Raw genomic sequence first — 27139 nt, forward strand, 5'->3', positions numbered from 1 at the left:
AATTGGGTAAGGGCTCAAGATACAGTGAAGAGCAAGAAGATTATGAATCCATTTACTAGAAATACTAGAAAACAAAAGTAAGAATCACGAGAGGGTAGAAGGGCACGATCTGTCTCTAGGATGTCAGGGGGAGGGGGACATTTGTTGGCAGGGAAGAGGAAAGTTCCCAGGGTTCAAATAGGGTGGTGTTTCTGGTACTACTGAGTGCAACCCTTAAGATCCTAATTCCGGTCTCTTGTATCACATCTAATGATTAATTTTTAAAATCTGAATTAACGTTATCATCATCATGATAGCCATTCAGCTCCAAGGATAGCAACAACCCATTCTGAAAACTCTTTCTTCATTTCCGAGAGTTTTCAGTGTTGGTTTCCCGCCTGTGTTAACAGTCCTTTTTTGTCTCCTTTGCTTGATCTCTCCTGTAAACATCGGAGGAACCCAGGAATCAGCTGTCAGCCTGTCCCTTGCCTTGTCTTCATCCACTCTGCTTGGGGTTGACATAACAGGCCTATTGCTCAAACTCTGTAAGTTCCCAAGAAGGTCCTGTTTTCCTGACTAGCCTTTGGGCAGCTCTGGGAACTGAGCTCTCATAATGTTCTATCTGGTAAGAGTGCTTTTGTTTGCCTGAGGCCTTGAGCCGTACTGTACCAGTTTGTCCAGATGGTTTATACTAACAATGTAATTTATGGAGGAACACCTGCTTTCCTTCTAGGAGTCTGGAGCTTCAGTGAATGACCCTTTATAAAAACCATGGACACCCAGGTTTAGGTGAGCTTCCCTCGATGGCAATGCCTCACACACATTGTCACACATCATTGCTGGGGGATTTCCCATGTGCTGTGGTTTGGATATTTGTCTCCTCCAAAACTCATGTTGAAACTTAATCCCCAGTGTGGCAATATTGAGAGGTGGGGGTTTTTAAGAGGTGACTGACTCATGAGGGCTTTGCCTTCATGAATGGATTAATCCATTCCTGGACTAATGGATTAACGGGTTATCATGGGAGTGGAACTGGTAGCTTCATAAGAAAAGAAGGAGAAACATGAGCTAACATGTTACCACACTCAGTCCCCTTGGCATGTGATTGCCTGCACCGCTTCAGGACTCTACAGAGAGTCCCCACCAGCAAGAAGGCTCTCACCAGATGCAACCCCTTGACCTTAGACTTCTAAGCCTCCATAACTGTAAGAAATAAATTTCCTTTTTAAAATAAATTGCCCAGATGTAGATATTCTGTTATAGGCAAAAGAAAGCAGACTAATACACCATGTGACTCCACTTAAAGAGAACACTTGGAAGCTGGTGCAGGGTATCCTCCAGACTTCACCCCATGCACCTTTTCCCTTTGCTAATTTTATTCTCCATCCTTTTGCTGTAATAAACTATAACCATGAGTATAACAATTGGGTCCTATGAATTCCTCTAGAAAATCTTTGAGCATGAGGTGGTCTTGGGGACCCCCCAGACAGAGGAGCTCATCCAGCCCCATAACTTTAAGTCCCACTGACAACTCTCAAATGTATATCTCCAGCCATGATCTGTCTAGATTTTTATGAACAATTGCCTACTTGATTCTCCAACTGATTCTTGACATGTCTAAATTCTTGACATGAAGCAAATTCTTTATTTCTCTCCTTATCCCAAAGTTGCTCAGAAAATGACCTGCCAATCATCCAGTTGCCCTGGCAAGAAACCATGGAGAGATCCTTGTCTCCTCACTCTCTTTACCTTCAGCAAGTCTCATTCTGACTCTCTCCACCCCTGCAATTCTCAGGATTCTAAGCATTTCATGCCTACCTCTCCTCAGGAGCCTCAATCCCTCACTTCACTATGTGTTTTCTCCTTTTATTAAGAGCTCTTAATTTCTTAAGAGCTCCTTGTTCCTTATCTTCTATCATGATTTGAAAAGCCACTTCTTCTCTGACACCTGCCTTTGTCCCCTGCTCCTCTCTGGCTGACTCAGATTCACTCTTCTCTCTGGAGTCCACCAACAGTGTTTGCTCATCCTCAGCCTGCAACTATGATATCCTAAGCTGTTCAGTCTCAAACCTTGGCCCTCTAACTCTACATCCATGGGCTGTCATTTTTACCGTTACTATTGCTTTGAAAAAAAATATGAGTCAAAATCTAAGATTCTGTGGGAGCCAGGGCCTGACCAACCCATTGCAGTAGAACATCACAAGGTCTACAGAGATGACAGAGAATGACTGGCTTATAATATGCACTTAATAAATGTCATTAAATATATGATCAAGCATGGTTTCTCTAGGACTCCTGGAGAAAAGATCTCTGCTTCCGTTAGACCGAGGGGTTGATTTGGATGTAAGTGTTGGGCTCTGGATTCACAAGCTCCTGTTAAACAAAGAGAAAATGTGAGCTCAATTTGCTAGGTGGACCCTCCCAGTCTACTCACTGTAGTCTGAGGCCCGAACAGCCTGGAACTTTCCTTTCTTTGGAAATTCCAAAAATCTTCCTCCATTCTCATCACACTTTAGTAACACTGGCACATCTCTGTTCCTAGAATGGCCCATGTACTTCCCCACTGTGGTAAACAGACTCTAAAGTGGTCCCCATAATCCCTGCCTCCTGGTATTCATTCCTTTATGTAATCTCCTCCCCTTGAGGGCAAGACCTGTGACTTGCATCTAACCAATAGAATATGGCAAAGGTGGCAAGATATACGTGATTGCATGTATGTGATTCTGTTACATAATATTATGACTTCTGTCTTGGCTTGAAGAAGCAAGATGCAATGTTGTGAGCTGCCTGTGGAGAGGGCCACATGGCAAAGAACTGAGGATGACCTCCAGCTGACAGTAAGAAACTGAGGCCCTCATTATGACAGCCTGCAAGGAACTGAATGCTGCCAATGACCACATGAGCTTGGAAGTGGATCTATCCCCAGCTGAGCCTCAGCTGAGACCTGGGCTTTGACTGGCACCTTGATTATACAGCCTTGCAGAAGAGCTAACTAAGCAATGCCTGAACTCCTGACCCACAGAAACTGTGAGATAATGAATTCATTTTGTTTTAAGCTGCCAAGTCTGTGGTAATTCATTATACAGCAACTGATAACTCTACACCCACTTCAGGGCCTTTTTTACTGATGCTTCTCAAGTTGGAATGTTTCCTTCCATACTGTTTGCATGGCTTGCTCCTTCTAATCCCTCCAGAATGTAGCAGACACTGAGTTGACTGACCTAACCTTCTTCCCCACACCACCTCCCTTGCTTGCTTCTATTGAAGACACTGGGAATGTTAATGTACCACTTTCTCAGCCTCTGTTGCTACAAGGAGCACCATATGACCTTATTCTGGCTAATGAGATATAAGAGGAAGCTTACTAGGTGGGATTTCTGGGAAGACCTTTTGCCCGACTAATAATGGGAAACAAACATGGCTCCCCTACACAGACACTGGTGAAGAGAGGGACTTAGGTGGCTAAGTTTTTACCAGTTCAAAGCTGATTAGAGAGCTGACAAACCTAAACATGATCCATACCTGGCCTGAACCAATCTGGTTCTTCTGTGGAGAATCTGAACCTAGAAACGCTTAAAGGGCAGCAGAAGATGTTGTTATATATACTCTGAAGTTATAGAGAAGCAATGACCAGGAGCCTTCATAGAAATTCAATCTGGATTGAGAAGAATGAGATGAATTCATAGATTATTGAAAATGAGAAACTGTAAAATAAGAGAGAAACAGCTTCTTGATAGCATTCGAGTCGCCAAGAGGCCCAAGAGTAATTTCTGAAATTGAGTTATCTGATATTTCTCAGTGTTCTCTCAATCAATCCCCATTTGAACTATATTCAAAGGGTTTAACTTTCTTAACATTAAAAATTCTTGACTAAGATATTAATATATGAAACATTCAGCCAGGTGCAGTGGCTCGCGTCTGTAATCCCAACACTCTGGGAGGCGAAGGTAGGATGATCACTTGAGCCCAGGAATCTGAGGCTGCAGTTGGCCATGATCGCACTACTGCACACAACCTGGGCGAAAGAGCAATACCTTGTCTGAAAAAAATAAAAAGGTATATAGGATATTCACATTTTTCAAGAATAGTTCATCTGTCTGTTAGGCTAAAATCTACCCCTCTTTTACCTATCCTCCATGGTAATTTATGTGCCCTCTGGAACAACAAGAAACACACTTATCCCTCTATTTGAAGCCTGTGAGACACTAAAATATTGGAGTTCTCTGTCCCTAAACTTTCTCTTTTCCAAACCCAATAAAACCCCGTCAGTGGGACATGGATTTGAACCCCTGTTCTGGCCTCTCTCTTTTTCCTCCTCTGGATAAACTGACTGGTCACTGGCTTGTTCAGAATATAGAATCTGAAGTCCATTCTTGGAATTGGAGTAATCTGGCTGTCCTGATGACAGGGTTGAGATCACTTGCATTCTCTAAAGTAATTCTACTAGTCCTTAGAACTATGGAGCCATCACTTGACTGCTCTAAACTTGTTATTGGAATTTTGTTTATGCCTGGATTAACTAATAGTTTTCTTCTTTTTTATTTTTTTCTTTCTGAGACAAGGTCTTGTTCCGTTGCCCAGGCTGGAGTGCAGTAGCTGGACCTCAGCTCACTGCAACCTCCGCCTCCCAGGTTCAAGTGATTCTCCTGCCTCAGCCTCCCAAGTAGCTGGGATTACAGGTGCCTGCCACCATGCCCAGCTAATTTTTGTATTTTCAGTAGAGACAGGGTTTCACCATGTTGGCCAGGCTGGTCTCGAACTCCTGACCTCAAGTGATCTGCTCGCCTCCACTTCCCAAAGTGCTGGGATTACAGGCGTGAGCCACCACGCCTGGCCCAGTTTTCTTCTTTTTGAATGATGTAACTAATCATACCTCTCTGTGTTATTGTTACCAGGAAGCTTAGAGACACATAAGAGATATAGTGGCAGATATCATGTAGGCCCAGTATATATTTTTACTTTTTACCCATATATTGACTTCTTGCTATTGTTAAAAATATTTTTTCTGATTGTAATTTCTATTTCTAATTTAACACCTTTTTGTAGTGTTGTATATAAACTGCTTCAAATCTTCCATGGGAAAAACTGCTTCAAATCTCCCATGAGAAAAATGTGGGGAAGTAAATATCGTGAATGAAATGAAAGATTGGAAAGAAAAGGAAATGAATGAAAAGGAATAGACTGTTTAGGAACGTAACTGAAAGAGATGGCAAAGGCATAAATGAAATGGAGGGAAACTGAATAGGACAGAAAGGAATATAATAAAAATTAAAGGCAGAGAATGGAGTGAAATAAAATGGCATGATGTCCAAAGAAGTGCAAATGAAAGAAATTAAATGAAAAGGAAAATTGTAATGGAAAGAAAGAAAGTAAAATAAAATGGAGCAGAAAAGAGAGCAATAAAATAAGGTAATGAGGGGAGAGAAATGGAGAGGAAATGAGAGAAAAGTAATATAGTAGAAGGAAAGTATAACATTAAAGAATAAAAATAAAGCAACAAAATTAAAAAAAACAGAAAAGGGGGGAAATGGAATGCCATGGAATATAAAATAATGAAATGAAACTGAAATCAATGGTATGAAGAGCAGGAAATGCAAAGGACTGGAAAAAAAATGGAAAGAACTTAAATGAAATGAAAAGGAGTGGAATGGAATGACTTGAAAAGAAGGAATTAAATGGAAAGCTTGAAAAGGAAAGTAATAAAGACAAGGGAATGAAGCGCCATAAAGGGCATGAAGGGAGAGGATGAAGTGAGAAAACATGGAGTAGAATGGAATGGAATAGAATAGGGTGGGGTGGATTGGAGAGAAATGAAAAGGGAAAGGAATTGAAGAGAACAGAGGGAGAGGAATGGAAAACAGTAAAATGGAATTGAATGAAACGGGAGGGGACGGAGAAGAGAAAGTCAATGGAAAAGAAAGAAAGGAATGGGAAAAAAGAAAAAGTGAATGGAAAAGAAATATAAAGAATAAGAACTGGAATGCAGTGGAATGAAATGAAAACCAATCAAATGGAAATGAATGTAAATAGGGACATTGACTAGGAAGGAATGAAGAGATAGGAAATAGAGCGGGTGAAATGGATTAAATATATGGATGGAAATAAGAAGACTGAAATGGGATGGGAAGAATAAGAATGGAAATGAAATAAAGTCGTGGGATGGGAATTGAGTGGGCTGGAATAAACCAGAGTGTAATGGAATGTAAAATAAATGAATTGAAATGAATTAAAAGAAAAAATAAAAATGAATAAAATGTAATGGAAAGGAAAAGAATGAAAAGGAATGAAATAAGAAAGAGATGGAAAGGAGTGTAAAGGGATCAAACAGAGCTGAGTGGAATGGAATGAAAAGGCATAGAATGAGCCAGGCAGGGTGGCTCATTCCTGTAATCTCAGCACTTTGGGAGGCCGAGGCGGGCAGATCAATTGAGGTCAGGAGTTCAAGACCAGCCTGGCCAACATGGTGAAATCCCGTCTCTACCAAAAAATACAAAAATTTGCTGGGTGTGATGGCTCATGCCTGCAGTCCTAGCTACTCGGGAAGCTGAAGTGGGAGAATCCCTTGAACCTGGGAGGCGGAGGTTGCAGTCATCAGAGATTGAGTCACTGCACTCCAGTCTGGGCGATGGAGCAAGACCCTGTCTCAAAAAAAAAAAAAAAAAAAAAAAGAAAGAAGGAAGGAAGGAAGGAAAGAGAAAGAAAGAAAGAGAAGAAAGAAAAGAAAAGGCATGGAATAGAGTAGAGTGAATGGGAAGAGCTGGGATGGGGGGAAATAGAGTGGAAGGAAATAAAACCCAATGGGATGGAAAGAAAATGGCAGAGTGAAGTGATGTAGAAATACAGAAAATGAATAAAGCTAAATGGATAGAAAGGAAATGGTTGGAGTGAAACATGGAATGCAATAAAACGGAGTGCATTGGAAAGGAATGAAGTAAAACTAACTAGAAAATGACAAGATGGAAATGGATAGGATGGAATTGAGAAGATTTTTAAAGGGAAATTTTTCTTCATAGTTCATCCTACAGACTCTTTAGTAGGGAAGGAAAAGCAGATTGGTGACAGATTTCCACCTGTCCAAAGACTCAGTGTGGCATAAACATACCTCATAGATTGACTCCATGTTTTTTGGCACAGTGGAGAGCAATCTGAGTGGGGGCATCAGAGGTTTGGGTGGTGGCTTCCAGGGGCTGAAAGAATTGCCTCCAGGGCTTGCTGAAGGCAGCTTCGTCTGCAAGTAAGCAGAGAAATTAGGCGGGACCCGCAGACGGAGATTGCCAGGAATGTACTAACTTACACTCTTCAGGGACCCAGAGAGTGGAAGGAATCTGTTCAGGTTCTTGCAGAGAATCAGAGGTGGAAGCAGGGTTAGAACCCAGGCCCTTGCCCTGGCCCAGAACTCTCCTTTTTCCTGCTGGATCTGCAACCTCTACTCCCAGCCTCCTTTTCACCCCAGCATGTGCTGGTCCAGTACCACCTCATTGGCAATCCAATTCCAAGCCCTGGAGGTGGAAGGAACTAAAGAGGATCCAGGGTCTTGGCATCTGATCCAGCTCTCTGTGAGGCCTTAGGCTACTCTCGTCCCATCCCTGGCCCTGTGATGTGCCATGAAAGGTTTAGACAAGATGATCTCTCAGGCTTATCACATGTAAAATTCTCAGATTGTCTTTCCTCCATAGATTCTTTAACCAAACCCAGCAGGGCCAATGTACCTCATAGGTCTCCTCTGGAAGGTCTGGTGGTCGCATCTGGGGAAAAACAAAGTTGCAGAGAGGTCATAGGGCTTGGAATAGGGGCTACCCCAAGAGATTCTCAGAAATAGCTTTGGCCTCAGAGGCAGTTATAGCGCTTCTGATTCCCAGAAGGCTCAAAGCTAGGAATTGTCATGTCAAAGAATAAGAAGATGAGGAGAAGAGATGAAAAAACCCGGGAGGGTCTTGAGATCCTCAGAGAAGTCAGAGGAGGAGATGCAGAGAGACTTAACCTGGCACTGGGTTTTCTCAAAAGATCATGCGAACCCCCACCCTCAGAAGTAAGACTATAGCAGCCTGGTCAGGGGATCAAGGAGGGTCCCCTCTGCAGTATCACTCACCAGTTCGACTCTGATCCGTCCCTGGAGCTGGGATATATTGCAATACTCAGGACTCAGGCTTTCTAAAAAAAGTGAATCTCAGTCAGGAGCTGGAGTTTGAAAGAGATATGGGGCAAGGGGCTGTTTTTCCAGGACCCCTGGCCCCAGGAAGGAAGTGCAGAAATCCTTCCCAGGACTCCCTGTCATATTTCCAGTGAGCTTGACCAGGAATGTCCTGGAAATCAAGTTCTGGGTTAGGTAAGGCTGTTTGGTGACACAGATGAGGGGAGAAATCTAAATTCTAGCCCAGTTTTGACACTGGGTCCTCTGTAGCCTGGATTTAGCCCTTTATCCCTAATGGCCTTGGTTTTTGTCTCTGTAAAATGGGGCTGGATTGGACAGTTTCTAGAAAGCCTTCCATATCAAAAGGCCTATCCTTCCAGAATCCCAGACCCAGAGATGGCAAATACGTTTCATTTTGTCTTTGGTTAACTCTAACCCATCAGTAGAGGGCACTTGAGGCACTCTATTGAGATATGTTATGAGGCTGGATTTGGATTCAGCAGGAAGGAGTGTTGTGATTGATTTATTCTGTCTACAACAATCAGTTAACAAAGTTTTCTGAGATTGAGAAAGGAGATAATTCCAGCATGTTGTCCTGCTTTTGCTGGGACTGTCGAAACAGGCAGAACCCATCAGAGGGCTTGACTCCAATCTCATCCAAATTCCAGATGGGAACACAGAGGCTCAGAGTGGACAGGGCTTGCCCTGATCATACAGTGACCTGGTGGCAAAGCTGGGAGCCCCCAGCACCAGCCTCTTCCCCAGCCCTCACCCCTGCCCCAGGCATCAGCCACCATAGAGTCACTTACCGGAACTGGGCTCTGTGGGGTGCTCCTCCCTCGGGATGGGTTGTGAGGTCTCATGACTGGGGTCCTCTGTTGTTTTCCTTGAGGGCCTGAAACCCCAAAACCCTCATTATTCTGTGCCTCTAGTCCTTGCCCATCTCCACAGGTTCTGCCCATATCCCATGTCCATTCTTGAACAATGCCCACAACCCTCTGAATTCCCCAGGTGCCAGACAAGACTCAGCACCATGGTCAGCAACACGCCCGGCAAGCGCCCCCTGCTGGCCACATCCCCATCCCCCTCCCTGTATCCCTGTATTACCGTCTGGCATTTCTGATGTAGAGAAAATAGCCCAGTTCTGAGGCCACAGCAATGACAGCCAGGATCCCGATGACAATACCAGCGATGGCCCCTGAGGACAGGGAGGAGGACTGGGGACCTGGGCAAGGAGACAGAATCAGGACCCAGGCTTGACACACCCTCATCCCTGCTCCCAGCCCGTTCCCAAGCTTGCAGCTTTTTCTCTACTGACATTTTGTAAGCACTTGTTTTCCAGTCGTTGGGAGGTATCAGATTGTGGTTTTTGGTTTTCGGTTTTGCTTTTTTTTCTTTTTTTCAGACAGGGTCTTGCTCTGTCACCCAGACTGGAGTGGAGTGGCGTGACCTCAGCTCACTGCAACCTCCAGGTTCAAGTGATCCTCCCACCTCAGCCTCCCCTAGTAGCTGGGACTACAAGTACCTGCCACCATGCAGGCTAATTTTTTGTATTCTTTGGTAGAGAGGGGGTGTTTCACCATGTTGGCCAGGCTGGTCTAGACCTCCTGACCTCAAGTGATCCGCCCACCTCAGCCTCCCAAAGTGCTGGGATTACAGGTGTGAGCCACTGCACCTGACCTCAGTCTGTGGTATTAACAGCATCATTTCTAAACTAAAACATCCAGTTTCTGGGTCCAAATTTCAGCAGTGTGACTTTGCGCATGCTACTTAACCTCTCTAGGCTTCAGTTGTCTCTTTTGTAAAATGGGAACAATAGGGTTTATAGGGCTTCTGGAAGGATTAAACATATATGTATTCATTTTCTATATATATAGTGTTTGTTTGGAACCATGGAAAGTGATCAGTAAATGTTGGCCATGATGACAATGTCAGTTAGGATAATGGATCAAATATGGCTTTGCCTTTCATTCCTCCCAGAAAAGAGGCACAGACCAGAGAAAAGAGCTTTGGCAACCAGAAACCCGGCTTTCACTTAGAGCCCCTTGACTCACTGGGGCCGTGTAACCCTGGACAAGTGAATTCATTTCTGAGTCTCATTTCTTCATCTGTAAATAGCACAGGATGTTTGCAAAGATGAGATGAAATCATGAATGTTAACACCTGGCACATACTAGGTGATTAATAAATGGCAATTGTTTTCATTAATATTGGCCTGCCGATTGCCCATCTCACTTCTGCCTGAACCTCTCTCAAAAGGTTGGAATCGAGCCACTGAGTTAAGAACACAGCTACAAGGATCAGGAGGGTGAGGAAGGAGCTCTGCTTTGGAGGGGCAGGAGGGAACTTCCCGGGGTGCTTCAGGGATTCTTAGTTTCATTCTCTGCGTCTCCATTTTTTTTTTTTTTTTTTTGAGATGGAGTCTCGCTCTGTTGCCCAGGCTGGAGTGCAATGGTGTGATCTCAGCTCACTGCAACCTCCGCCTTCCTGGTTCAAGCAATTCTTCGGCTTCACCCTCCCAAGTAGCTGGAATTGCAGGTGTGCACTGCCATGCCTGGCTAATTTGTGTGCGTGTGTGTGTGTATTTTTAGTAGAGATGGGGTTTCGCCTTGTTGGCCAGGCTGGTCTCAAACTTCTGACCTCAGGTGATCCACCTGCCTCGACCTCTCAAACTGCTCAGATTACAGGCATGAGCCACCATGCCTGGCCGCATCTCCATTTCTTTATATGTCAAGCAAGGATAAGAATTCCAAACTCTATAGACTTTTTAAAAATTTTTTTACATTCTAAAATTTTTTAATTTAAGGCCAGGCGGGAGTGCAGTGGCACGATCTTGGCTCACTGCAACCTCTCCCTCCTCTGCAACCACTGCAACCTCGCTGCCTCCCAAGTGATTCTCCTGTCTCAGCCTCCCGAGTAGTGTGATTACAGGTACCCACCACCACGCCCGGCTAATTTTTGTATTTTTAGTAGAGATTGGGTTTCACCATGTTGCCCCGGCTGGTCTTCAACTCCTGACCATATGTGATCCACCTGCCTCAACCTCCCAAAGTGCTGGGATTACAGACTTGAGCCACTGTGCCCGGCCTCTATAGACTTTTGAAGGGATTAATGAGATCTTGTATAAAACTACCAGCACAGTGCCTGATACATACCAGATGTTTGACAAATGGTGATGATGATGATGATGATGATGATGATGATGATGATAGAAGCTGCTATCTAGCAAGCTCTAAGCACCAAGAGACCTTCATACATGATCTCATTTAAATCCTACAATATCCCCGTGAGCATCAACTGAACTCACTGCTTCCTTCCCTGAGCCTGTTGCTCCATCCATCAAATGGTCTTAATAAGATCACAAGATTGTTCTGAAGATTAAATGAGGTAATTTGGAAGTTTTATTAATGGTGTCCTATGCTTAGTGAACAACTTGAGGAGGCCAGCCTGGTTTCAAACCCCAATGACAGGATTTGAGTCTATAGGTCTCAGTTTCCCTTCCTGTACAATGAAGAAACCAACAGGCTCACCTCAAAACTGGCTGACAGAGAGTACCCAAAAAGTGTTTGCTGATATTATATATGGGAAAGTTGGATTCAGACATGTGGCACAGGCTCAATAAATAATAATTTTAGGCTGAGCTTGGTGGCTCAAGCCTGTAATCTCAGCACTTTGGAAGGCCAAAGCAGGACGATCACTTGAGCCCAGGAGTCTGTGACCAGCCTATGCAACATAGGGAGGCCCCGTCTCTACAAAAAAAAAAATAAATAATTAGCTAGCTGTGGTGGTGCACACCTGTAGTCCCAGCTTCTCAGGATGCTGAGGTAGGAGGATAGCTTGAGTGTGGGAGGTTGAGGCTTCAGTGACCCATGATCATGCTACACACACAAAAAAAGGAATAATTTTATTTGTTTAACAAACGCAATATGCCAAGCACTGCCCTAAGAACTTTACAAATGTTAACAATCTTCAAAAACCCTAAGAAATAGGCAGAATTATTATGTTTTACAGATAATAAATCAGAGGCCCAGAGAGGATAAGTAACTTGCCCAAGGTCACACAGCTAACAAGCATTGGAGAAGGATGTGAATCCCGGTGAACAGTGACACTGTGGCCTTCTCAAGAACTAAAGACAGAGATACGGGGACTCCCTGCCAGTCATGTCCAGTTGTTATTAACATCATTTCCGATTCCCCATATAGCTCACTCCTTCCCTCACTGGGTATATCTCTGACTCATTGTCCTTCTAAGCAGCTCTGAAAGATAGGCATCAGATATGATTTGGCTGTGTCCCCACCCAAATCTCATCTTGAATTGTAGCTCCCATAATTCCCAAGTGTTGTGGGAGGGACCTGGTGGGAGATAATTGAATCATGGGGGTGGTTTCCCCCATACTGTTCTCATGGTAGTGAATAAGTCTCACGAGATCTGACGGTTTTATAAAGGGTTTCCCCTTTTGCTTGGTTCTCATTCTCTCTTGTCTGCCACCATGTAAGACATGCCTTTCGCCTTCCACCATGATTGTGAGGCCTCCCTAGCCACGTGGAACTGTGAGTCCATTAAACCTCTTTTTCTTTATAAATTACCCAGTCTTGGGCATGTCTTTATCAGCAGCATGAAAATGGACTAATACACATCACAAACCCAATTTATAGGCAAACAAACTGAGGCTCAGAACAGCTTGGAGAGTTTTCCAGGGAACACAGCAGGAAGTACAGGTTCTACGTTTCCCTGAGTATTAGAGGTTGGGATTCAACAGCTGTGGACTGAGAACCTGCTCAGGCAATGTGAAGACTGCCACACTCCAGCCCTCAGTAGGGGTAGACTAGGTAGGTGGGACCAGCATCAGGAAAGGCCCCTCGGGTCCTAGGAGAAGGCAACCCTGAGAGACTCACCTACCACCTTGATCAGGACTGAAGCGGAACGGGCCAGGCCAGTGACAGAGTTGGAGGCTGTGCAGTTGTAGATCCCGTCGTGTTCCCAGGTCAGAGCCCTGATGATCAGCTGCTCGCCCAGGTGCTCCCCGGTGGAGTGTTCAAGAGTCCAGCGATACTCAGCGCTTGGCTTGGACTCGGCCCAACACTGCAAGGTCAGGCTGGAGTTGAGCTCTGCCTCGATGGTGCTGATCATCTGAGATGCCGACTCCCTAGTGATGTTCACTTGGTCAGGACCATCTGTGTGTAAAGCCAAACGTGATGCACCCTGGGCCCCATCAGTGAGTCATCCCATTCTGCCCCATTCACTTTCACCTTGGAATTTCAGTGAAATAAACAGAACACGCTCCCTTTTCCTCCTCAGCTCTCTGACAAGCAGAGTGTGGTCCACAACACTGGGGGTGGGGGAGATCAAAACAAAAACAAGGGCCAGGCACAGTGGCTCATGCCTGTAATTAATCCCAGCAATTTGGGAGGCCGAGACAGGCAGATCACGAGGTCAGGAGATTGAGACCATTCTGGCTAACATGGTGAAACCCCATATCTACTAAAAATACAAAAAATTAACCGGGCGTGGTGGCACACACCTGTAGTCCCAGCTACTCAGGAGGCTGAGGCTACAGAATTGCTTGAACCTGGGTAGTGGAAGCTGCAGTGAGCCAAGATCATGCCACTGCACTCCAGCCTGGGCAACAGAGCAAGATTCCATCTCAAAAAAAAAAAGAAAAAAAACTGCCTTTGTAAAAGTTAATTCAAAGAAGTGTTTTAGGTCACCCAGGCATCAGAAATTGTTGCTAGGCCAAGTGCAGTGGCTCACACCTGTAATCCCAGCACTCTGGGAAGCTGAGGTAGGTGGATGTGAGTGGAATACCTGAGACCAGGAGTTCAAAACCAGCCTGACCAGTGTGGCGAATCATGTCTCTACTGAAAAATAAAAATAAAAACTAGCTGGATGTGGTAGCACATGCCTGTAATTGCAGCTACTCAAGTGGCTAAGGATCACTTGAACCTGGGAGGCCGAAGTTGCAGTGAAGCAAGATTGCACCACTGCACTCCGTCCTAGGTGATAGAGTGAGACTCAAAAAAGAAAGAAAGAAAGAAAGAAAGAAAGAGAGAGAGAGAGAGAGAAAGAGAAAGAAAGAAAGAAAAAAGAAAGAAAGAAGGAAGGAAGGAAGGAGAGAGAGAAAGGAAGGAAGGAAGAAAAGAAGGAAGGAAGGAAGGAAAGAAGGAAGGAAGGAAGGAAGGAAGGGAAGGAAAGGAGGGAAATTGTGGCTGCGTCCTGTGTATATAATCCCTAACTTCTAGTACTGTGTATTCTTAATGGTATAAACACGTGCAAATTTTCTTTGTGATGTCAGAGGGGATCATTGTCACTTTTCTCTTCCACCACATATAAGAAGGAAACAAATGAAAGTAGTTGTTGGATTTCTCATATAAATTAAAAGAGTTTAGGCCTGGTGCCGAGGCTCATGCCTGTAATCCCAGCACTTTGGGAGGCTGAGGCAGGGAGATCACTTGAGTTCAGGGGTTCAAGACCAGCCTAGGCAACATAGTAAGACCCTGTCTCTATTTTTAAAAAAAATCTAAAAGAGTTTAAGAGTTATACTTTATTTAAATTAATGTAAAATACTGGAAAGGATGCAAAAGGTTGCTAATCAAGACATTCTAGGAGGGGAGGAATACCCCGACTCTGCTCCCTCCTAAACATCATTTGAACCTGTTCATTTCTCCCCATCCTGACCCCATTGCCACTTGGATCCCTCATCTGTATCCCAGCCCCTCCTGGTCTCCCATCCCAGTCTCATCCTCCACACAGCAGCCAGAGAAATCTTCCTAAGTACTAAACTGTCACTGTCCCTCCTGTGTTCAGAACCCTCTGTGGCTCCCCAGTGCCCTTGGGACAAAGCCTATGGCGGATGAGGCCATTTACAATTTGATTCTTACAGACCCCTTCCAGCCCCACCTTTCCATACCTCTTGCTCTCATTTAGGAATTAAATCCCACTCAGAGATTCCATCCTTGTTACACTCTCTCTTGCCTCAAAGCCATCGCACACTCTCTTCCCTCTATCTGGAATGCTCTTCCCTGACTCTGCTCTAACCAGCCTACTCCTACTCATCCTTCAGCTCTCACAGTGGATATCCTCGTTCATGATAACTCTTTGCAACATCCCCCAAATGGAGGCTTCCTTTGGGCTCCCCATACCCTCCCTTTGTCCCCCGAGGTCCCATTTATCATGCTGTGTTTTATCTGCCTGCTTAGTGACCTCCCCATCCCCAGCAGGCCGTGAAAGCTGAAAATCATGGCAAGTATCAAATGCCCAACATGTTGCTTAGCACAGAGAGAGCACAAAACATATATTTTTGGTTTAATGACTGAATTGAAAAGGAAAGAGGAGACAGCAACAGAGAAGTGTAAAGAGGAGCAAAGACATGTACTTAACCCCTACCTCTATGTTCCCTACTACTTCGCATGTGCAAAAGTGCACCCCTCCTTTCTCTCCCTGCAGAAACCTCTTCTCCCCCAATCTTCTCCATCTTGGTTCGTGACTTCTACATTCTTTCGGTGGCTCAGGCAATAAACCTTAGAGTCATTCTTGACTCCTTTCTTTCTCTTTCACCTATTATCAGTCAGCAGCATATTCAAAACACATCCACAGTGCAACCATTTCTCAACACCCGACAGTTGCCGTTCTGGTCCAGCCCTATCATCTCTTGCTGCGCAATTGTGGCCACCAGGAGAAGCTCTTCAAAGACCTCCAACGGCAGAAATGTAATTGACCAAGGGCCCAATTGCTGTGCCCCCAAATCTACTCCCAGCCTTTCCACAGGCTGCACCCTGCCAGTCCCTGAATGCATCCAGGAAACTAAGGCAGGCCCTTTCCTGGGAGACATGGAAGGTCCCAACAGCCTTCATGAGTGTTCCTTCAAGTGCATGGTTATCCAGGTGCTTCCATTCAAGTCTCTGTCCCTTTCCCTCTTACTCGGGGTCACACTTGCATCTCAGTCTCTCAGTCTGATGGCTTTCCCAGCCTCCCTGCAGCTGCTTCCCTAGTTATCCTCACAGGAGCATTTCCCCTAATAAAACCCTTGCATGAATAATCCTGTTAATCCCACCTTGGGGTCTGCTTCTCCAAGGATCCGGACAAATACAACTCCTTCTCTCACTCCCCCTCTCCCCAGCTTCTATGTTTGCCTCCCTGTAGACAAAGGCCAGTGAGACCCTGTGAAAGCCTAAATCTGGTGGTGTCCCTAAGCCTTATCACCTGCTTCTCTGTTTATGGTCTGGCTTCTCCACTAGAACATAAGCCCCCTGAGGGCAGGCACTTGGCCTTGTCCAGTGCCCAGATTCATGCCTGACACAGAGCAGGAGCTCAATAATCATAGCATGAATGACTAGAAGGAAGAATTTAAAGAGAAGGAGGGAAGTAGGGAGAAGGGGAAGGTCCAGGCCCTGGGTGACTCACAGTTGATGGTCAGCTTAAGGGGCTCACTCCGGGCCCAGCTGCCCCAGTTCCAGACCTCACAGGCATAGGGCCCCGTGTCATTCCGCTGGAGGCCGTGAATGATGAGGGTCCTGTTGTCAGCTGACAGCTGCAGGTGCTCACTGGGCAGGAGGGGCTGGCCACTCACGAACCACTGGACATTCACACTCTGATTCACAGTTTGGCAGGTCAGGTCCACGGACCTAGCATTCTCCACAAGGTTCACACTTGAAGGCACGACTTGAGGCGTGGTCAGTGTTTCTGGAAACACGTGGAGATACACAGTCAGGTTCAGGGAGATTTCCCCCATCTCCTGCCCTTGTGGGGCCCACAAGTTTTTCCAGGAGAGTGTGTGTGTGTGTGTGTGTGTGTGTGTGTGTGTGTGTTCTAGGTGGTGTATATGTGTATATGATTTGCATAATGCTGGTGTGCGGGATACATGTATGTCTTTTGTGAATGAATGTGTGTCGTGTGATTATTATGTGAATATGCAATGAGTTTTGTGTGTATGGAGAGTGTGTGGTAAGTGTTTTGTGTCTCTTGTGTGTGTTGGGTGTATGTGTTGAATATGAAGTATGTGTGTGGTACACATACACTTTGTGAGTATATGCTATGTGTATATATTTGTTGTATATGAATGTGTGTTCTGTGTCTGTGGTATTGTGTTATGTGTTTGTGTTGTGTGATGTGTGCATATGCTCTGAGTATGTGCTGCATGTGGTATGTGTATGCATTTTGTGTGTGCATTGTGTGTCTGTTGTATATATGTGGTGAGGGTGTTGACTGTATGGTATGTGGTGTTTTCCATGTTGTGCATCTTGAGTGTCTGCAATGTTGAATGGTTGTAATGTTTAGTGGGTGCTGAATGTCAATGATATGTGTTGTGTGTGTCCATTAGTGCATATTAGGTGTATATATATTTTATGTGAGTGTGTCATGTATATGTGATCTTGTTTGTTGGGTAGCTGTATGTGAGATATGTATGTCTGTGTTTCATATGTCATGTGTGTTGTATATGTGAGCATTTTGTGTGTGTGTTGTGAGTTTGTGTATATGTGTTGTGGGTTTGTATGTATATGCTGTGGGTATGTGTGTATGTGCTGTGGGTTTGTGTGTATGTGCTATGGGTTTGTATGTGTTGTGGGTTCGTGTGTATGTGTTGTATGTCTGATGTGTTATGTACTTTGTGAAGAGTGAGTTGTACACCTCTGTTGTGTGCATGCTATATGTGTGTATGTTTTGTGTGAGTGTGTGTTGTATGTCTGTGGTATTGCACGGTTGTGTACATATTATATATGAGTTGTGTTTACTGTGTGTATTGTACATGCACGTGAGTGTGCTGTGCATGTGGGGATATTATCTGTGTGTGTATGGAGTATGTGAATGTTGTGTTAGTGTTTTTAAATGTAGACAGTTAAATCCTCCACCTCCAGAGAATCAAATCATGGGCAACCCCTAGAGAGCCACCAGGGTCTTGTGCAGGACGTACCAAGCCAGGCAAAGGACCCAGTGTGCTCAGCCTTCCCTGTAGTCGGAGCCCTGCTGCATTGGAAATCCCCCTGGGTCCTCCTCAGACTCTGGGGTATTGGTGTAGCTCACTGGCTCTTGAGATTTTTTTTTTTTTAGACGGAGTCTTGCTCTGTCGCCCAGGCTGGAGTGCAGTGGCGTGATCTCAGCTCACTGCAAACTCCACCTCCCAGGTTCACGCCATTCTCCTGCCTCAGCCTCCTGAGTACCTGGGACTACAGGTGCCCACCACCACACCTGGCTAATTTTTTGTATTTTCAGTAGTGACGGGGTTTCACCGTGTTAGCCAAGGTGGTCTCAATCTCCTACCCTCATGATCTGCCCGCTTCGGCCTCCCAAAGTGCTGGGATTACAGGCGTGAGCCACCGTGCCTGGCCTCTTAAGGTTTTTTTTCAGAGTTCAAGATCCCTTCAAAAATCTGATGACAATCCTGGACCCTTCCTCTAGAACATAGAGCAAATATTTTGCATGCAACTCAACATCATGCAGGGATTTCTCCCTCACACAGTATCCAAAGGCCCCGGATTAAAAACACCTGGTTCCTTCTGACATGGCCAGCATCTGACTCTCAGAAGAATGAAGGAGAGGAACCGGGAAAGGAGACTCACCAAGGACTTGGACCTTCAGAGTACCCAGCTGAGTCAGGTGGGTGGCACTGTTGGACACCAAGCACCTGTACAGGCCCTCATGTTCTCTGGACACAGCATGGATGGTGAATGTTCTCGTGGTGTGAGACAGAATGGAGTCAAGGAGAAACCAGGTATAGGCAGAGGGTGGGTGAGACTTTGTTTCCGCCAAGAAGGTCACATTGGAGCCCTCCATCACCTCAACCACCTCCCCACTGGCAACACCAGACTCCAATTTGATTTCAACAGGATCAGGACCATCTGAGAGGACAGGAACAATTACAGCAGTAACAATAGCATCAGCAACAGGTCTCTTATGGAGGTCTTTAAAGGATCAATAAATACTTTATTTCCCTCCTCCCCACTCAAAGGCTAGATCAATTGCAAACGAGGTACAGTAGTCAGATGGAGATGAAATGTCAGCCTTATCCCTGGGTAAAGCAAGATTGAAAGACATGTCTAAAGTATGCCATCTAAACGGTTATTGTAGCTCACACCTGTAATCCCAGCACTTTGGGAGGCTGAGGCAAGAGGATTGCTTGGAGCAAGGAGTTTAAAACCAGTCAGGGCAACATACCAAGATCCCATCTCTACAAAAAATTTACAAATTAGCCGGGTGCAATGGCTCATGCCTGTAGTCCCAGCTACTCGGGAGGCTGAGGCAGGAGAATCGCTTGAGCCCAGGAGGTCGAGGCTGCATTGAGCTATGATTGCACCACTGCACTCCAGCCTGGACAGCAGAGCGAAATCTTGTCTCAAATGAATGAATGAATGAATGAATACATGAATGAATAAAGTGAGCCAGCTAATGATCTTTGCTCACCCCTATCCAGGCAAGGTTTTGGATGAAACGTCTGAGGTTTGGGAGCTCAATTTTAGACACATTAAGTTGGAGGTTTCCAGTAGAATCCAAGTAGAGATGTCAAACAGTTATATGTCTGAAGTTCAAAGGTAGACAAGTCCACATCTGGATGGTATTTCAAGCTGTGAGACCGAACGAGGCACTAAGGAAGTGAGTGTCTGTGAGGGGTTTGAGAGAATGGAAAGGGACTCACACTTCACGTCCAGGAAGATGGGGTCGCTGCTCTGGCTCAGAAGGGCATCTCGAGCTTCACATTGGTAAGCCCCTGAGTCCTCCCGCTGGACAATGAGGATGGTGAGGATCTTGCCATCCTTGGACAGCTGCATGCGCTCATGGAACACAACGGAGAGGTTGTTGGAAACCCAGTGGATGGTAATGTTGACGTCCTTGGTGGTGCAGTAGAAGGTCACCATGTCCTTCTGCTCTATGGCAGTGCCTGGGCTGACTGCAATGGAGGGCTTGGCCAGCTCTGAAAGCAAGCGAGGGAGACAGAGGCAGAGACACAGGTAGAGGAAGAACAAACAAGGCAGAGACACAGGTAGAGGAAGAACAAACAAGACATAGTCACAGAGGGACCCAGAGAAACAGGACTAGATTGGAATTGCCAGAAGACACTCTGGAGTTGGATGCCTGGGCTTGAATGCTGGATCTACTGCTCATTCTAGGTGTCATCTTGGGCAAGTTACCTCCCCTCTCCAAGCCCCATTGAAAGTGATTGTGCAAGTGAAGCAGAGGGTCTGGGACCTGACAAGGAGTCAATCAATGTCAGCTGCAATGACAATCAAGCTGACGACATGGGTGCCAGCAAGGGCCTCCTACCCACCCTTTTTCTTTATTGAAACAGGGTTTCATTCTGTCACCCAGGCTGGAGTGCAGTGGTTCAATCACGGCTCACTGCAACCTTGACCTCATGGGCTCAAGCGATCCTCCCACCTCAGCTTCCCAAATAGCTGGGACTACAGGCGTGCACCACCAAACCTGGAGAATTTTTATTTTGTACACATGGGGTCCCCTTATGTTGCCCAGGTGGGTCTCAAACTCCTGGGCTCAAGTAATCCACCCACCTCAACCTCCCAAAGTGCTGGAATGACAGGTGTAAGGAACTGCACCCAGCCCCCCTACCCACTTTTTAGCCAACTTTGCCCACCCCAGCCATGACAGCCACAGCCCTCCCTCTTTACCCCAACCCCTGACACAGCTGACTGGACCAGTTGTTGCCGGACCCTGGCTGAGCCAATCAGATTCGTCCTCTGGGGACTTTGGGCGTGAGGCTCAGATGGGGGATCTCCATGGAGGCAGAGATCAGAATGACCGTCTTGTTTTCTGGCCCCCACCTCTGGATCTGCCATGAATCTGGGGTGTCCTGGGGGTCCCAAACACAGGCAGAACAACATCCTCACTTTGGGTGACGTCAAGTGGGTTGGCATTGAGGGTGAGCTGGGCTGCAGCTAGAGGACTCCATACGGTCCAAAGCGAGGCTAGAAGGGGAGAGAGGAGGCATTCAGGGAGGGAGAGGTGTGTTGGGGGGTGCCCGGCTAGGGTCTTCAGAAGCACAGGGAGCTCTGAGGCCATAGAGCTGGCATTCCACCCATAGAGACCTGAGTCCTACTTGTTACTTACAGCTATGTGACCTGCAGCATGTTTTCTTGTTTGTTTGGTTATTGTTTGTGTGTGTGTGTTTGTTTTTGTTTTTTGAGGCAGAGTCTGGCTGTCACCCAGGCTGGCATGCAGTGGCGCAATCTTAGCTCACTGCAATCACCGCCTCCCGGGTTCAAGGGTTTCTCCAGCCTCAGCCTCCCAAGTAGCTGGATTACAGGCACAGGCCACCACACCCTGCTAATTTTTGTATTTTTAGTAGAGACGGGGTTTCGCCATGTTGGCCAGGCTGGTCTTGAACTCCTGACCTCAAATGATCCGCCCACCTCGGCCTCCCAAAGTGCTGGAAGTACAGGCATGAGCCACTGTGCCCAGCTGCAGCATGTTTTTGTCCTCTCTGAGCTTCAATCTCCTCAACTGTAAAATGGGCATACTATCACCTGCTTCCTAGGGTTGTTGTGGGGGTGGTAATGAATATTGGCAAACTTTGACTGGGCCCCCTGATAGTCACTGTGTTCTATCCAATGATGTGCCCTCTACTGAAGACACATGATGGTCCCTGTATTCCACATAGTGGAAAAACCGATGCTCAGGTGATGTCACTCGCCAAGACGGTACTGTCAATGGCAGAAGCTAAACTTGAACTTGGCCTGCCATGCCCTGAAGACTGTGCTCTCAACACTGTAATTCCTCCTGTCAGCCCAGAGATGGCCACACAGGGTTGGCCATCTAATGGGTTGTTGGGTTGTTAATCAAGCCAACCCTTGATTAACAGGTACTTCTACTGTGATCTTGGTGAAAAATATTGACTTTTGGTACCTCCTCCGATGTGCCCCTAGGCAAGATTTCACTTGCATGGGGAGGAAAGGAGAACAAGATAGCAGAAGTTTCCAGCTTTCAGCGGGGTGTGGTGGCTCATGCCTGTAATCTCAGGACTTTGGGAGGCTGAAGTGGGAGGATCACTTGAGCTAAGGAATTTGAGACCAGCCTGGGCAACATAGTGAAGCTCTGTCTCTACTCAAAATTTTTAAAATTAGCTGGGGGTGTTGGCCCACATCTGTAGTCCCAGCTACAGTCTGAAATGGGAGGATCACTTGAACCCAGGAGTTTGAGGCTGCAGTGAGCTATGATTGCACCATTGCACTCCAGCCTGGGTGACAGAGCAAGATCCTGTCTTAAAAAAAAAATACAAACACACAAAAAAATGAGTTCCCAGTTTTCCATTTGATCATTCCGCACACCACTACGGGGGCTGCAAGAGACTATGGGACCTGGCGCGGCGGCTCATGCTTGTAATCCCAGCACTTTGGAAGGCCGAGGTGGGTGGATCACTTGAGGCCAAGAGTTCAAGACCAGCCTGGTCAACATGGTGAAACCCTGTCTCTACAAAAAAATACAAAAATTAGCCGGGTGTGGTGACGTGCACCTGTAACCTCAGCTACTTGGGAGGCTGAGGCACAAGAATCTCTTGAACCCAGGAGGCAGAGGTTGTCGTGAGCCGAGATTGTGCCACTGCACTCCAGCCTGGGTGACAGAGCTAGACCTTGTCTCAAAAAAAAAAAAAACAAAAAACACGAGACTTTGCTGGGGCCCAACCCCAGCAGCTGTGCTCACATGCAACTGACCTCATCTTTCCCATGAGCTCGATTAACACAGACCCTCTGCACCTCTCAAAAGGGCCCAAATGTGGCCCAAACACTGCCCCATTCCCTGCCCAGTGAGTGAATAAGGGCACGAGCTCTTAGGAACAAATATGAACTCTGTCACTTACTAGCCCTACTATCACGGGTAAGGGACTTTCTCTTTGTGAGCCTCAGTTTCTTCCACTGAAAAATGGAGATAATAGTAGAACTCAGCTCATCTGGTGGTTGTGAAGTCTGAGTGAGATATCAAATGTGACATGCTTAACACAGTTCATAGGAGATATGCAGCCACCGTGATGGCAACGACGATGATGATGATAGTGGTCTTGACGATGAGTTCTTGTGTCTGTGATTTCTTTGCCTCAAATTCTATTAGAGGTTAGGCTCACAGCCTCAGAGCCTGACCACCTGGGTTTGAATCTCATCTTTGCCATTTATTTGGGCAAGTGATGCTCCCTATCTGAGCCTCAGTTTCCCCATTTGAAAAATGGAAGTAGTAACAGTTCCAGCCTCACTTAGCTGTCGTAAGGATAAGTGAAATGATGTGCACAAAAGCATTGATGGGGCCTCATCATACCCGCCCGAGACAGGAAGCCTCTCTGCGGAAAGCCTGCCGCGGCCCCTTCCCTCTAGCTTTCTTCTCACAGGGTCCTGCCTTTGTCCCACCAGGAAGAGGCAATGCTTACAGACTCACTGTGGATGCGGCTGATAACTCTCAGCCTCCCAGGACTACAGAGCCCCTGCACCCTTCCAGGGTTACCCAGGAAGCGCCGGCCCAGAGAAGGAGAAGCTGGTCTCAGGGACACACAGCAAGGCTGGGCTGAGCCCTCACCTCCGCACATGACCTGTTGCAAAATCATGTCTTCACTTCTAAAATACCCTTTTCTTCAAAATATTCTAGTCTCTGCCTTTTGTCTCAGATGCCTTTTAGGCAGAAATTTCACATCCATCCCCATCCTGATCCGTGGACCTGGCCGCTCAGGGCTGGCACAGCCTCCCTCCACCTGTCTCTCATCTGCTTGTCTGAATCTCTGTGATACTCCAACTCTCTCCCCGTGTCTCTGAATCTATTTCTGGCTGTGTCTTTACACAGTTCTCTCCCTGTCTCTTTGTCCTCTGTCTCCCTCTCTTTCTGCCCTTCCCTGTTTTCCCCACTAGTATCCTTTCTTTCTTTCTTTCTTTCTTTTTTCTTTTCTTTTTTTTTTTTTTTTGACAGAGTCTTACTCTGTCACCCAGGCTGGAGTGTAATGGCACAATCTCGGCTCACTGCAACTTCTGCCTCCCGGGTTCAAGCAATTATCTGCCTCAGCCTCCCGAGTAGTTGGGATTACAGGTGCCCACCCACCACACCCAGCTAATTTTTGTATTTTTAGCAGAGATGAGGTTTCACCATCTTGGCCAGGCTGGTCTTGAACTCCTGACTGTGTGATCCACCTGCCTCGGTCCCCCAAAGTGCTGGGATTACAGGCGTGAGCCACTGTGCCTGGCCCCCGCTGGTATCATTTCTAAGGTTATTTTTTCACCCTTTGTCTCTGTCTCTCTGTGTATCTCTTCTCCCTGTATTTCTCTCTCTCTCTTTCTCCCTGGGTCTCTGGTTCTGTGGCTGTGACTCCATCTTTCTCTCTCTCTCTCTTTCTCTGTGTACACAGACACACAAACACACGTCTTTGTCTTTCTGTCTTGTCTGTTGTCTCTGTTTATGTCTCCTTCTGTCAGTCTCTTGCATCTGTATTTTTTTCTGTCTCTGTCTCTCTGTGTCTGTTTCTCTCTCTGCCTCTGTCTCTCTTTCCTCAAGTGTACACATATACACACACACACACCACTGACAAATATACATATATCTTTGTCTCTCTCTTTGTCTCTGGTCTCTGTTTATGTCTCCTTCTGTCAATCTCTTTTGTATCTATCTTTATTTCTGTATTTCTCTTTATTTATTTTTCTTTCTTTCTTTCTTTCTTTTTTTTTTTTTTTTTTTTTTTGAGACAGGGTATGGCTGTGTCACTCAAACTAGAGTGCTATGGTGTGATCTCAGCTCACTGCAGCCTCCGCCTCCGAGTTCAAGGTTCAAGTGATTCTCCTACCTCAACCTCCCAAATAGCTGGGACTATAGGAGTGTGCCACCACACCCAGCTAATTTTTGTATTTTTAGTAGAGACGGGGGTTTGCCATGTTGGCCAGGTTGGTCTCGAACTCCTGGCCTCAAGTGATCCGCCCACCTCGGCCTCCCAAAGTGCTGGGATTACAGATGTGAGCCACCACGCCCGGCCCTATCTTTATATCTGTATCTGTCTTTATTTCTGTCTCTGTCTCTGTGTCTCTATTTTTTTTTCTCTGCCTCCATCTCTCTTTCCTCGAGGCACACACACACACACACACACACACACACACCACTGACAAATAGATGCATACAACCTCCCTCCTCCCCCATCTGAAGGAAGCAGGGCACTCACCTGAGAGCAGGATTCCCATCCAGTGGTGTCCCCATAAGTCAGCAGGCCCCATGGGTCCCGGCACCTGACTTCAGTCTGCCAGGCCGTCTGTCGCCCCGGCTTGCACACACAGATACAGTCCTCACTCCAGCTGCAGCCCCTCCACCTCCCTTCTCTCCTCTCCCACCCTGCTACAAACTCACACACACTGCAGTAACTGCGGCTTCCAGGACAGACAGGGGTGGTGGCAGGGAAGTAACTTTGACCCCACCTCTGCCCTCCACCCCCAGGGCTCACTTTCCTTCCCTGCCCAGCACAGAGAGCGGGAAGTCCAGGAACCCTGGAGACCGGGAACTGAGATTACAATGGTCAATAGCAATGATAATAAAAAACAATAATGACCAGCTCCTTGTCCCCGAGAGCTTAATAACCAGGCCCAGTGCCAAGTTCATTGTAAGCAGCCAATAAATATTAAATGAGCTGGAATCATGCTTGTGATGTAGATCCTGGTCATAAACAAAAGCTCTGGAGTCAGACTGGCAGGAATCACAGACTGAGCAGGACTGGGAGGACTCCAGGAGGAGCCTGACGTGGTCTTGGAAGAAGGGGCAGGGAGGGCTGCCTGGAGGAGTGGACATCTGAGCTGAAACTTGGAGAAGGTTCCTTATATAAAAGTTACTTTTAAAAAAATATCTATGAGCAAGACAAGCTGTTGGTCTTTGAGAGCAGATAGACCCAGACCCAGAAGATTTTACAGAAACTAATCCATGTACGCATCCATTAATTTATTTAACAAATACTTCCTGAATTCTCTTTTTTTTCTTTTTTTTTTGAGATGGAGTCTTGCTCTGTTGCCCAGGCTGGAATCGAGTGGCATGATTTCCCCTCCCTGCAACCTCCACCTCCCAGGCTCAAGTGATTATCCTGCCTCAGCCTGCCTGGTAGCTGCAACTACAGGCGTGCACCTCCACACCCAGCTAATTTTTGTATTTTTAGTAGAGACGGAATTTCACCATGTAGCCCAGGCTGGTCTTGAACTCATGAGCTCAAGTGATCCGCCCGCCTCAGCATCCCGAAGTGCTGGGATTATAGGCGTGAGCCATCGCACCCAGTCCTGAATTCTCTTCTGTGCTGAGCCCTGCTCCTGGTGGTACCGGGTACACTGCACTAACTAAGACAGCCCCAACCCTGTTCTCACAGAGGCTCACAGTCCAGTGGGGGAGACAGACCTGTCCCCAGACAGTGACAATGCAGAGTGGGCAGGACTGGGATGGAGGAATTCAAAGGGGGCACCTGGCTCAGCTTCAGGATCAGGGAGAGCTTCCTGGAGGAGGGGACATGGTAGCTGAGACCTGAAGGGCATAGGGGTGAGCCAGGGGGAGCAGTATGTGAAAAGTTTTTGAAATTGAGGCACAGAAGGAAGGTCAGGTGGGTCTAGAATAGAGGAAGTGAGAGAGGATGGGTGATTCAACAGGAGGCTTAGAAAACTCGGAACTGTTACTTAGGGTATGAAGGACAGCTTGGCATTGCAAGAAAGGGATCATAACTCACTCAGCTGCCGTGATTTGCTGCCCTGCTTGTGTCTTACTCCTGCTTCAGGTAGTCACAAAGTATCTGCCCTGATAAAGCATAAGGCTGAGCCAGCTGGCTCTGGAGCCAGAGTGCATGGGTTCAAATCCTGACTACCCGACTTGCTAACTGGGTGGCCTCAGCAGGTCAGCTCCCCTCTCTAGGGACCACTTTCCTCAGCTCTAAAATGGAGATGATGCCCAGGCACGGTGGCTCATGCCTGTAATCCCAGCACTTTGGAAGGCTAAGGTGGTAGGATCACTTGAGCCCAGGAGTTCAAGACCAGCCTGGGCAACATAGTGAGACCCCATCTCTATTAAAATAAAATAATAAAGCAAAGTAGATGATGATGCTTTTGC

General features: G+C 46.5%; 1 protein-coding gene across 2 annotated transcripts; it reads right to left on the reverse strand.

The window, feature by feature from the left end:
* Positions 1 to 25448, reverse strand: CEACAM20 (CEA cell adhesion molecule 20). Of its 2 annotated transcripts, XM_054463605.2 has the most exons (12): positions 25233 to 25448; positions 20878 to 21021; positions 19737 to 20012; positions 18664 to 18942; positions 16511 to 16789; positions 13006 to 13284; positions 9218 to 9335; positions 8920 to 9005; positions 8069 to 8130; positions 7689 to 7724; positions 7082 to 7207; positions 1 to 2352 (listed from the first exon to the last, which is right to left on the reverse strand). In XM_054463605.2, the coding sequence occupies exons 1-12, from the start codon at positions 25282 to 25284 to the stop codon at positions 2299 to 2301; spliced, it is 1791 nt and encodes a 596-aa protein (XP_054319580.2). In that variant the 5' UTR covers positions 25285 to 25448; the 3' UTR covers positions 1 to 2298. The 2 variants fall into 2 exon arrangements, with proteins under 2 accessions (XP_054319580.2, XP_054319581.2); XM_054463606.2 differs by lacking the exon at positions 7689 to 7724.
* Positions 25449 to 27139: the final 1691 nt, after the last annotated feature.

The sequence above is a fragment of the Pongo pygmaeus genome, chromosome 20, assembly GCF_028885625.2.
Source record: "Pongo pygmaeus isolate AG05252 chromosome 20, NHGRI_mPonPyg2-v2.0_pri, whole genome shotgun sequence".
NCBI lineage: Eukaryota > Metazoa > Chordata > Mammalia > Primates > Hominidae > Pongo > Pongo pygmaeus.